This window comes from Gasterosteus aculeatus, chromosome 3 (assembly GCF_964276395.1).
Source record: "Gasterosteus aculeatus chromosome 3, fGasAcu3.hap1.1, whole genome shotgun sequence".
NCBI classification, from domain to species: Eukaryota; Metazoa; Chordata; class Actinopteri; order Perciformes; family Gasterosteidae; genus Gasterosteus; species Gasterosteus aculeatus.
In genome coordinates, this window is record NC_135690.1 from 16,852,156 (window position 1) to 16,864,715 (window position 12,560).

Sequence of the window (12,560 nt, forward strand, 5' to 3'; positions counted from 1 at the left end):
CACAGCTTGTTCTTAAATACCGACTTGTGAAAAAACAGTTTTCTCCTTTGTCGGGACTTTTCAGTTAATCGGTTTTCACCAACAATTGGCAAGAAAAGTGTCAAAAGTATCAAAACAACTCATTTGAGTGGTTAATGCGAACACACGTTTCAGCACAAACACAAGTGTCTCCTGCAGCAAATTGCTTTATTCTGTTGAGTCATTTCTAAGAATATAAGCCGGAAAAACATATGCAACAGTGTTAGAAAATTCAAAAGCTAAAGCAATAAAGAGAATAAGTGAGTATTATTTCACATTGACTGATCAGAATAAGAAGAATAAAACCTCATGTGTCCACGACTTTAAACATGCATGATTTGATAGACAAAAGCGGTTAATATAAAGGTGACAACAGATCATTTTTGTTAAACCTAATAGATCATTTTCATTTTTTTTTTAACTTCAAATTTATAGAATCAATGCATTTAAATTGGCATGAATGTAATGATTCAAGGGGCTACATTACATTACCTGTCATTTATCTGACGCTTTTATCCAGAGCGACTTACAATACGTGTAAGTAATCTCCAATAAGCTTCACCGGGTGTGCTGCATTAGATGCATTGATTGGCTGTGACCTTTAGCATTTTGGGACGTGGAAAAGTGTGACATCATCTCTGTTCAGCTTGGCCCCGCCCACTTAAAACCCGAGGGGGGGAAAAAGAAAAGAGGACAAAGACAAGTACATCTCTCTGGCGCAACAAATAAATAAAAAGGGTTTTGGACTTTGATGGATCATGTTGCGTTCAGGGCCTTGTTGCCAATAGCAACGATAAAGAAATATCTTTTTCAGAGCTTTTTAAAAAAAAAAAAGTGAAACTGGAACATCCCTGACATGATGACATAGTCTTATTAAAGATTGACAGAATGCTACAGAATATTCTGTCAGGTGAGTTTTCCAGCACTTGGTTGTTAAGGTCCAGTTGAGTTCAGCTTAATATTATAGTCCGCCTGCTCCATATCAGTAATGCGTTTTAATCTACATGTAATGCGTTGTTCTTGGTTTGTTCCATAGTTTATTTGTTAAATTTGAAACAAATCAATCTTTTGAAGTTTTCAGGTTTAAAACGCAGTTCCTTTTGCGCCCGCTGGAGCGTCTCCCCCTCCTCCCCCCTCCTCCCCCCTCCTCCTCTCCGTGGAGTCCAAAACGGAGATTTGGAGCGGGGAGGCGTGGAGGAGAGAGGAGGTGTGAGCTACTGATTGTATGAGAGGAGGGGGGCAGAGAGGGAGAGAGAGAGGGAGGGAGAGAGAGAGAGAGAGAGAGAGGGAGGGAGGAATTCATTCCTGTTTAAATTGGAGTCTAAAGCGCAGAAAGGAAAAGGGACTCAGGCTGAGAAACAAAGAGAGAGAAGAAAAAAGTGGAGAGAGATTTATTCAGTCAAACAAGGAAACAAGAAGAAAAGGAAAGGAGGAGAGAGAGAGACAGAGGTCTTTTCCTCGTCCTCTGAACGTGTCCTCTCTCCCTCTCATGACTCAGAGAGGATTCCACTCAAATTCACCCGGTCGGGAGGGATTGATGGTGTGTGTCCGGCGGAGCGGAGGCGCGGGGAGGACTCTGGATGCGCGCGGCTGAACCATGGCCGCCCTGTGGATCCTAACTTTGGCCATCAGTCTGCACCGAGGTGAGAAGCCGCCCAAACACACCCGGATCACCCGGGCATCACCCGGGAAAGTTCGCCGGGTGATGCCCGGGCGCTCGCTCCCTTTGGCCCCGTTGTGCGCGGGCGCCTGTGCGCACTCTGCGCGGGTGTCTGGCAACGTGTGTACGTGCCCGCGCCACGGTGTGTGAATGTGTTTGCGTCGCTGTGGGCTCGTGTTGCGTGGGTCCGGGGGTCTTGAACTGGGGGGACGAAACAAACAAAAAAAACAACAACAGAAACGACATTCAGAGTTCAGACACACGCGGGACGCGTCGCGTTCTCTCTGTCTCCCTTCGGCCCGTCGGAGGGACGCGGAGCATCTGCGCGCGACATTGGCTGTGACGTGACCTTTGAAGCGCGTGAGACATTTGGATGACGCGAACCGACGCATTGTGGGTCAAAGGAGGATGCGTTACAAGCACGCGCCCCCCCACACACACACACGCACACACGCACGCGCAGCGCGCATAGCCTGTCAGGCCCCGGGGATGATTGATGAGGATCCAGCGCACAGTCTGGTCACCTGGTTCCCGCGTGAGTCACACCGGATCGATCCCCGACACCAACACGGCACGTGCACTAGTGAAATAGTGAAAAGACCAGCGCGTCCCTGGAGAGAGGAAGTTGGTGTGTGTGTGTGTGTGTGTGTGTGTGTGTGTGTGTGTGTGTGTGTGTGTGTGTGTGTGTGTGTGTAGGGGGGAGAGAGAGAGACGGAGGGAGGGAGATGTAACAGGGACCAGGCATCCTTCTTAGTATGCAGGTAGAGTCTGGCATGCTCGTGCTCGTGCCCGCGCCCGCGCGCGCCGCTCCGCCGCCGCAAACGCGGGTGCCAAAAAAAATTCCTGTTTTACCGTAAAGACGGAGACGTATTCACTGGACCGGAGGAGAACCCCATCACCAATATCAATGTCCCTATTTATCGATCACCTTGATAGATTTTCCCACACACACACACACACACAGACACACACACACACAAGCCTCAGCGGAAGAGAGGATGAGTGTGCGTTTGTGTTTGAGAGCAGTGAGGGCTCCGAAGACACAGATGATTAATTATGTGGCCTGATGTGAACAGTTCAACTGTGTGTGTCTGTGTGTGTGTGTGTGTGTGTGTGTGTGTGTGTGTGCGCCTGCCTGCCTTACCACCTGGGTCCCCGGTGCCGCAGGCCGCTGGTGTGATAAACCGCAGACGGTGATGCGCCCAGACAGTCAGTCAGTCGGAGGAGGAGCACATCCGACCACCTGAATAGGAAAAGAACAGAACGTTATTTATGCTTTATTCATGAGGGGCGATGGCGGCGGAGGCCCAAGGTGAAAAGGCGCCGCTCGAAGCCCCTCGGCGCCTCGGTTCCGAGGGAACGGGCGCGTTTGTCTTTTGGCGGCGCGGGCGGAATTTAAGGTGTCGATTCAGATGCTCTGAGATAATCTGTCGATGTTCCATTGAGCTCCGAATAATTAGAGGCAAAGCCGGATGAAAGAGTGGAGCAGGGGGAGGCAGATTAGGAAAGTTTGATTGTTCCGGCTGAAGACAATCAAAGGCCGAGCAGAGCGGAAAGGAGAACAAGGAGACGAGGGACGAGAACAAAGCGGAGCGGCGGCGAAGGGACGCGAATGAGCGACGCACAACGGAGCACGACAAAAGAGACAAACACACACACGTAGGCCAACACATCGAGACAGAACAGAGCAGATACAAGAAGATGAGAACCGGAGCAGCTGAGCCGGTGTAAACCCATGAAGGTGATCAGCGCCTCCCCCTTCTCCTCCCCCCTCCTCCCCCCCTCTCTGCTCAGCCGCTTTGGGGGCTTCCACGTGTCTCCTGCCTGCGTCTCTCTGAGCCGGATCACCTGCTCGGTCCGGTCCAGAGCCGCGCAGGCCTCGTAATTACCGCTCTGCCCTGAATGTGCGTGTGTGTGTGTCGACCATGTGCTTGCCAGCGCCGCTCTGGCGCTCTGGGGCGGGGGGGGGGGGCCCGAGGGGCCCACGGGGGCCGGGGTGCGCAGAGTTGATTCTTGAGCACTTTTGCTTCAGCTGAACGTTTCCACGGGCCTGATCATGCAAGCGAAGCATGCGGGCAAAAGCGATTCCTGCACTGCAAGCACCTGCCCCTCTCACTGCCCCCCCTCCTCCCACTGCCCCCCCCCCCCCCCCCCCCCCCCCACACACACATGCACACACCCACAGAAAGACTTTCTTTTCCTCCCCCTCTCTCTTTATTCCCGTCACAGGAACGGAGCGGAGGCGCAGATGCAAAGAGACAGGCCAAAAGACAGAGAGACGGAGACGGGGAGAGACAGCGGGGTTCGGTCCTAATCTGTTGACGAGGGGGGGGGGTGTTTGAGGATAAACAGAGGCAGAGCAGCTATAGGGGAGGCGGGGGGGGGGGGGGGGGGGAGGCCCTGTTGGCTCCGGTCGCTTCTTCAGCAGCGGCCCAGCTGGGCCGTCAACGGCTGACGCTTCACGCCGGCCTGCAGGGGCCTGCAGGGGCCTCAAGGGGCCTCCTCTTAGGGATGTGAAGTCAAAGGCAACTGGACTCGCTTAAGAATCCTTGAAAAGGTCTCAGCTCGCGTCTTCAAGTTGCCTCTGACTTCTAACTTTTAGAAAAATACCCTCTCCGGCGACCCCGAGGTGGTTCCTTCCACCAGCACGGTTTTCTTTCAGCATCAGTTTGCAGCTGCCCAGCGATACGCCCTCGGTGTGCCTCCCCCTCCCCTCCCCCCCCTCAGACGGGGGTTTGTGGCTCAGAACCGTTTGTGCATTTACAGCATGATTGAGGAACTGTGCGATGACCTCGTGCGTCCATGAACCTGACTTATTGGACACGTTATGCACATCGGAGGACACGATTTACAGCTGCTGGTTTTACTGGGAACACACAGTGTTTTATTGATTGGTGGGAGAATCCTTTTCTTTTTTTTGTTGCCCCTGATGACACCTGCACCCCCCCGTCCCCCGTCCCCAACACTTCTCTGTGTATTATGAATGCAGTCGGCACAATATGGCTTTTTCATTAAGGTCACCCCCCCCTCATGTGCTCATTTGTTGCACATAAGCCTCACATTTGTATTTGTTGTTCACCGAGCAACTGGACACGTTCTTCTTCCTGGTGGGTTTCATCATCTGAAGCGCCACTGATGAGCGTTTCACGCCCGAGCGGCTTCAGGGATCAAACCTCCAACCTCGGTCATTAGTGCCGCGCTGATCGGGCCGTAAAAGTAAATATAAGAGCCCGACTGACTCCGAGTTCCGCTCCAGCAGGAAGGAAAAAGCAGGTCTCTCAAAATGAAGATAATTAAAAATGGCACGACAAGTGGAAGAGCGCTGCGGAGGTTCAAACAACACGACGGTGGCAGAGTTAAGTGTGTGTGTGTGTGTGTGTGTGTGTGTGTGTGTGTGTGTGAGGCCCTCGTCTCAAAAGCCCCCCAGTACCTGAGAGATCTGAGACCCTCACGGACGGGGAAGCGTAATCGCAGCTGACAAGTAACAGCAATTAAAATAAACACATGAAATAATCGCCGCGATGCCCCGAATATCTGCTAATCAACCGGAGTGCCATCGGTATCCCCCCTTCCCCCCTCCCCCGACCTCGTCTGCACGGGGGGGGGCGTGAAGGAGCGAGGAGGACGCAGATCCTAACGGGGAGCGTCGGCCGGCATTAACACTGACACCCATCAATCTGGCTGATGTGTCAGACCGAATGAGGGAGGAGGAGCGGTGGGCCGAGAGGGCGAGGAGACGGCGTGGAGGGAGCCAGAGCAGCGAGAGAAAGGGGAAGGACGAGGACAGACGGGGGAGACATTCAGAGAGGAGACGGCGTGGAGGGAGCCAGAGCAGAGAGAGAAAGGGGAAGGACGAGGACAGACGGGGGAGACATTCAGAGAGGAGACGGCGTGGAGGGAGCCAGAGCAGAGAGAGAAAGGGGAAGGACGAGGACAGACGGGGGAGACATTCAGAGAGGAGACGGCGTGGAGGGAGCCAGAGCAGAGAGAGAAAGGGGAAGGACGAGGACAGACGGGGGAGACATTCAGAGAGGAGACGGCGTGGAGGGAGCCAGAGCAGCGAGAGAAAGGGGAAGGACGAGGACAGACGGGGGAGACATTCAGAGAGGAGATGGCGTGGAGGGAGCCAGAGCAGAGAGAGAAAGGGGAAGGACGAGGACAGACGGGGGAGACATTCAGAGAGGAGACGGCGTGGAGGGAGCCAGAGCAGAGAGAGAAAGGGGAAGGACGAGGACAGACGGGGGAGACATTCAGAGAAGAGACGGCGTGGAGGCCAAAAGGGGGAGAGCTGGAGCAGAGGGCGATGGAGCAGGAGAGGAATCCAGGCGAAAGGAGGGGAGAGGAGACAAAGGGAGGATGGAAGGAGGGAAATGTGGAGGAATGAGAGCCAGCGAGTGAAGGAGGAGGGAAGCGGGCAAAGGAATGAAGCCAGCAGAGCGGGGGGGGGGAGGTCAGGGAGGGTGGAGACGGAACATTATTGGAGGGAGGGGGGGGCAGAAGGAGCAGTAAGAGAGGCCAGACGAGAGGAGACGAGCAGAGGACGTAAGGAGAGGAGATGGGGGGTCGGAGGAGGTGTGGAGGGTGGAAATGGAGCCTGGATGGAGGTGAAAGTAGGCAACAGAAGGAGGGGGGGGGGGATTTTGGCAGGTGAGGAGGGAAGGTGGAAAAATTAAGAAGAGGAGAACCTGCTCACAGAGAATTATGTGTCGAGAGCGGAGGAGCAGGAGAAAAGCAGAGGGGGGGGGGAGAAGAATTTGGGGGGGGGGGTTCAAGAGTTGAGGAGGAGGAACACTAATGGACGGAATGATGCAGGGCCGTGGGATGGAGGAGTGGGAGCTAACGGCGGTGACGGAGGTTGGGGAGCAGAGATTTATGTGTGTGGAGGGAGCCGAGGGAACCGGCCCGGCTTGTTATGGATGGGGCTCTCCTGGGGGGGGGAGGAGGGGGGGGAGAGAAACCTGGAGCTTTCCACGCATCTCTGGCATATCTCACCCCGCTCGCACAGAGCTCCGCCCACGCCGGACTCCTCGAGCTCTCCGAGGAAAAATAACGTGTGTCTCCTTTGCTCTGCATGAGCATTCAATAAAAGTGATAAAGGGCTAGAAGGAGGCCTCACATGTGTGTGTGTGTGTGTTTTTTTGTGTGGAGTGAAAGGGAGAAACTAAACTGGCCCCCGTCTCCAAGGAGAAGCTTCCACATGAACACGGAGCATAAAAGCACCGGGAACGATGGACGCCGGCTCCCTTTGACGGAGGGAAGGCGTCCGCAGAAAGGCCCGCGGGCATCAAAGGAGCCGAGCGTGGAGGTAGTGTGCGCTCCTTTTGTCTGCCTCCCGCTCGCCGGCTGGTCTCGTCTGAACAATGGGACGAGCCGCCCACGTGAGATCCATTCACAGACCCGAGGATTGAGAATGAAAAATGGCCCCGGCGCTGTGAATTAGATCAATCTGATCCATTACGAGATCGCTATCCCAAGGTTTCCCCTCTGCCCCGGATTATGCTGCTGCTCGATGTCTGTGCGTGTCTGTGCGAGTGTGTGTGTGTGTGTGTGTGTGGTTGTATTGCAACATCCCATGTCGTCGATGAAACACAGATCGGGCCAGTCTGGCTTTGTTGAATGTCACCAGACTCTCTTCACCTCCACGAGGTAGAAGTGCAATGATACATCGCTACTCGTAAGGATCATGTTGGCATAAGAACATTTAAATAACACCTGTTTTTGTGTGTGTGTGTGTGTGTGTGTGTGTGTGTGTGTGTGTGTGTGTGCGCGCGTAAGTAAACACTTCTTGTCTACTTGCATATTGTCTACTTTCCTATATGTCCTTTAATTAATAGGAATTAATTGTATTATTCCATGCAAACTACGGAGGCAATAACAACTTTAATACCTTTAATATAAAAACGGATTAATCAGAACACGGCGCCATTGACTCTCATACAATCATTCATCTGAATCATCTCATTTTGTGGACTGTAGTTGCGTTAAACAAAGAGTAAGCCGATGATGTTGAATGGAGAGACACGTTTCTAAAAGGTTACATTTTGCACAAAGACCTGTTGAGCTAACATTAGCACGTTAGCACGCGATGGAGCAGCTTGAGCATTTCTATGCTACACCAGCTATGGATGTATGGGAGTTCACTCGTGCCGTTTCTTTTTTAATGGATGGTTGAACAGTTGAAAAAAGACTGCAGAATAACCACAACAGTAGGACACAGACGTATTAGCTTAGCATCATTACGTCAGCTTAATTTGATCAACATAGCCGGCTAACATGAGCATGATGAACAAGATCTAGAGTTTCTTTAGGGGAAAGAGAGGAGATAATATCACGTTTAGTTGGTCCACAAGAACATTGTCCAAAATAATAACGATAATACCGCTGGGGAGCTCGGCCGTTCCTCTTTACATTATATCAAGCTGTACACAGTATTTGAGTCATTCCTTTCATCCTCGTCTAAGCGGAGTAATTCTATTAAAGCAACATATCTTACTCAAACTAAGCTTCAGTGAAAGGAAAAGTTTGTAACATGTAATGGCTTCTCTTATAAAAATCCAGCGTGTGACGATCATAATCCTCATTTTTTACAGCCTGCAGACCCAACATCCGCCGGCTCCGCTCTTAATTTAACATTAGCCGCCTTCCAATTTCCCCCAAACTTATTTCCCTTATCACAAACTGTCTCGTGTAACCAAATGGGTTTAATGCTTTCGTTTCTACATATCAGTTCACCTCTTTTTCATTTCTTTTTCCTTTGGTGGATTTTAAATGTTGATAAAAAAAAAATAAAAAAAAGCGCCGGCGATGTAAAGATGGAGATGGACAACATGATTACAGATGATGAAAGCCGGTATCCATCACCACCCACTCTGTTTGCGTCTCCGTCCTCCTTCTGTCTGTCTCCTGCCTCTTCCTCCCCTCTCGTGTTTTAATGCAAGTCGATAACTATCAGGGAGCGATAACGCGGCGAGCTCCTCTCGGCGTGGATCCGCTCGATGAGGCGAGGAGAGGAGAAGGCGAGCGCGAGGGGCCGGGCCGGGGCGGGCGGGGGCTGGAGGGTGGTGGAGGGGTGGGGGTGACACTATCTCCTCTCGGTGGAGCCTGATATGCTCGGCTGCAGGTGAGATAATAAGCAGGGGGCTCTCAGCGGCGGCGGCGTGGAGGGGGTGGGTGACGTCATGCGGCTTGTCTCTGGTTCCCGTGGCGATGAATTAAGTCACGGGGTCACAGGTGACGAATATGTCGCAGGCAGATTTGTCCTTGAGGAGGCCGGCCTGTTGGGGGGGAGGGGGGGGGGGGGGGGGCTGTGACGTGTCCCGTCTGTCCTCCCTTGTCCCCAGCAGGCCGCTGCTTGTGTCCACGCCGATACTAAAGTAAACCTTGATGCCTGTAATTTAAATCATTTAAATCAAACAGATTTTAAGATGAAATGTTTAAAACAAACAAAATTGTGCTTTGGTTTCTGAAACTGTCCTTAATCACAGCGTGAGGGAGGGAGGGAGGGAGGGAGGGAGGGAGGGAGGGAGATAATACGGGAGGAAAGGGTTTGTCTGTTACGTATCTTCTTTAAGAAAGGCGATGTGTTGCTTGGGTCTCTTTGTGAATGTGTGTGTTTGTGTGTTTGTGTGCAGCAGTGAGAGATTCGGGGGGGGGGGGGGGGTTCTCTCGTCTCAGCTAAAAGAGGTATTTTAGGTTGTGCATGTGTGTGTGTGTGTGTGTGTGTGTGTGTGTGCGCGCTAATCCACGGCGAGAGCCAAAGGAAAATAAAAGAGTAGGTCTGCTTGCTCGTGATTGAGGGAGAGCGAGGGGGAGGGCGAGCGAGAGAGAGAGGGGGAGAGAAAGCGAGGTTGCAAAAGGGAGCGTGTTGGGGAGAGCGGGAGAAAAAGATAATTTCTTAGCTCTTCTTTTAAATAAGTCTGTTTCTATAGCAACCGTCCAACCAGCCGCTGGAGAGAGAGGGAGAGAAAGGGGGAAGTGGGGGTGCACCGGGGAGGCCGAGGGAGGGAAGGAAAGAGAGAGAGAGAGAGAGTTACCATAGCAACCAAGGAAGAGGGAGAAATAGGACTTGGAGAAACTTATAGGGAGAAATGTGAAAGGCAAGATAAGCAGAGAAAGAGTGAATTTACACCGCGGCCACAAAGGGGAAGTCAGGCAAGTTAATTAAAAGATTGGATTACTCGTGACTCATTGAAATGACGATTACTTGACTTTGGCCGTAAAAAAGTCATAGTTTATTCTCTGCACGTGTAATGCGAGGGGCCCGCCGGCCGCATTCAACTGTGCTGGTCGCGGGAAAAGAAATGTGGTTTTTTTTCTGCTCCTTTCGTTTTGTTCACCGCACTTAATGCGTTTTATTCCACAGACATAAGCCTGCGACGCCGATGGGGGCGACGGGCATGCAATGTAATCTACCTCAGCCAGCCACCTATGGACAATGCTCCCATTCTTAATCCGCCCGTATGAAGTACCAAACAAACGGGGGCGGGGGGGGGGGCGCGAGGTTCCATTTCCCGCTGATGCCTGTTTTCACCAAAGGCAAAGATGAATTATTCCGAATTTTCTCCAGTTCTTGATTTATGCACCTTCCTGGCTTCCTCCTTTGGGGAATGACAGCTGGGACTTATGGGAAGAGTAGCATCTAAAGCCCCCACCCCGCCCCCCCCTTCATACCAAACCTCTGTAAAATATTTTAGACATTTTCCAAACCGACCCTTTCGTATAATCCAGGAGACGATTGTGCTCCAGATATTTCAGTGTTTGCTTTTGAAGCCGTCAAACATTATGAAATTGTCAAAGAGGACAAACCCCCCCACGCACCCCCCCCTCCCCCCCCCCACACGCCCCCGTACAATATCAAAGCAGTCCAGATTCACTGGGATTACCGATTGTCGTGTAATCGTTATCCCTTTGACTGCACGTATCGCTGTACGTGTGCGATAAAGACAGAGCGAGCGCGGTGATGCGGCAGAGAGAGAGAGAGAGAGACATGAGCTGCAGCGATAACACGACTGCGGCCTGATTGTCCATTCTCAGCTCTTGACCACACCTGACCTCCATCTCTGTGGAGAGGTCGGGCGAGCAACGAGGAGCACAGACGGCGAGTCGGGGAGGGGGAGAGGATTAATTGGGAGTCCCTGAGTTCAGACAGCCCCGACCACAGAGGCCTCGACCCGCTCGGGCGGCTGACGTTGACACGGGGTCGCGTGGGAAGGGGTGGAGGGCGGGGGTCTAAATCCTGCAGCCCACGCTCACACCGGGGGAATGGAAACCAGAGCGCGTGCGTACTGGACCTCTGTGGGGCCCGTTTAGAGGTTTGAACGTGCAGGTGTTTGCTCTTCAGTCCGTGTGGCGCAGATGATGTTTTGATGCATGCAGCACGGCGCCGGCCGCTGAATGAATGGGGCCGTGGGACTAGAGAGGACTTGCAGAAGAGGCGGAATTAGTGCTCAATTATCTTGATCCGGTCGAATTGAAGGTGAGATAAATGCGTCACGGTGGCTGTAACATCCAGCTGCAGCGAGAGGCCACGAGCTCAGCCGCTCCACAGGTCTCTGGGGCGCAGCGGCACGTCTTTGCTGAGTTAATCCTTATTAATCAAGAATCGATGCAGCGTACAGGAGACATAACATGGCGTTTATTTTCCAGTAGAATCCCAGATCCCCGATGTTGACATGGCAACACAAATGAATCCATGGTGATGGTTGAAACAGCTGCGTGGGCCCACATATAAAAGTAAATATATATGTGTGTGTTTTCACTAAACTATTTTGACATGTGACTGAAAAGTTTATCCTCACTTCTTCTTCTGGCGTTAACGCACAACCAGTGGATGTTTTGTTGGACCGTAAAGCTGCTGTGCTGCATATTTTAGGCTTATTAGTTTACCTGATTAAGCCAATTATCCTCATCAAATAACATGAAACCAGTGCACATGTAGATATTAGCAGTGTAGCACCGGTGTCACTGTGCTCCTCATCTTTGTTTCTACACACAAGTGGAAAAACAAGACCCTCTTTTACCTTTTATACAGAGTCTTTGCGAAGCACACGGAGAATGATTTCCTTTTGAATGATTTAAAAGGTGGTTTTATACTTTTACCAAAACTTTTTCCAACACAAGATGTGACTCCGTGAGTCACTTCCTCTCAGCGTTCCATTGAAGCCGCTCGCCGGAGTTCACGCCGCTCGCAGAGGGGTGAGATGAATGGGGTTTGGAACAAAAGGTTTCCTGACTGTTGCAATTACTTAACCCCTTGTAATTAGTACAAAAAGGAATAAACGTCCTCCATCTGCACATCTTCTCCCTCTCCAGCAGAATGAATGTCTTTTGTGCAGCGAGCGGCCTGTAAACATCCAAGCAAACGGCGGCTATGCCACATATTAATGATTTGCATTAGTTACACTTCACATCGCAGGGATAATTATTTTCCAAGAGGAACCTTCATTATAATGCGTCATAAACGCGGGTTCCGGCTCTCTTTTGGAACTCGGCCGTCCGCGCGCTCGTTCGTCACTTTCTTCTTTCTCTTTCATCGTCGCGCGGTGAGTCGAGCGCAGCAGATAACGAGGAGCTCGAAGTCATTTTAAATCTGGCCGAGGCCACACGGGACAGCTGCCTGTTTCGAGCTATAGCCGCCGGCCAGCGGACCATTAGCCTGTTTTACACCGATAGCGAATAGCCGTCAGGCGTCGCGGCACGCCAGTTAGCCAACAGCCATCTGCCGCGCTCTGCAATTACGCTGCCTTAAAGTGCTTGTTGGAAATACAGTAATTATGAGCAGAGCTCGCATTAATGAGCCGACACAGTGGTAAATACGCCGGGGAAAGGGGGGGGGGGGTCGTCGAAGATACGCCGCGGTGACGCTCTGCGCGCCGAAGAGCGT

At 52.0% G+C, this 12,560-nt stretch overlaps 1 protein-coding gene across 2 annotated transcripts in view; it reads left to right on the plus strand.

Annotated features, from left to right (window-relative positions):
• Positions 1–1,201: 1,201 nt before the first annotated feature.
• Positions 1,202–12,560, plus strand: part of kirrel1b (kirre like nephrin family adhesion molecule 1b) — a 44,593-nt gene continuing 33,234 nt past the window's right edge. For both annotated transcript variants that reach the window (XM_040169898.2, XM_040169889.2), the window contains exon 1: positions 1,202–1,661. In XM_040169898.2, the coding sequence (XP_040025832.2) occupies positions 1,616–1,661 (46 nt within the window). In that variant the 5' untranslated portion in view covers positions 1,202–1,615. The remainder of the gene's footprint in view (positions 1,662–12,560) is intronic.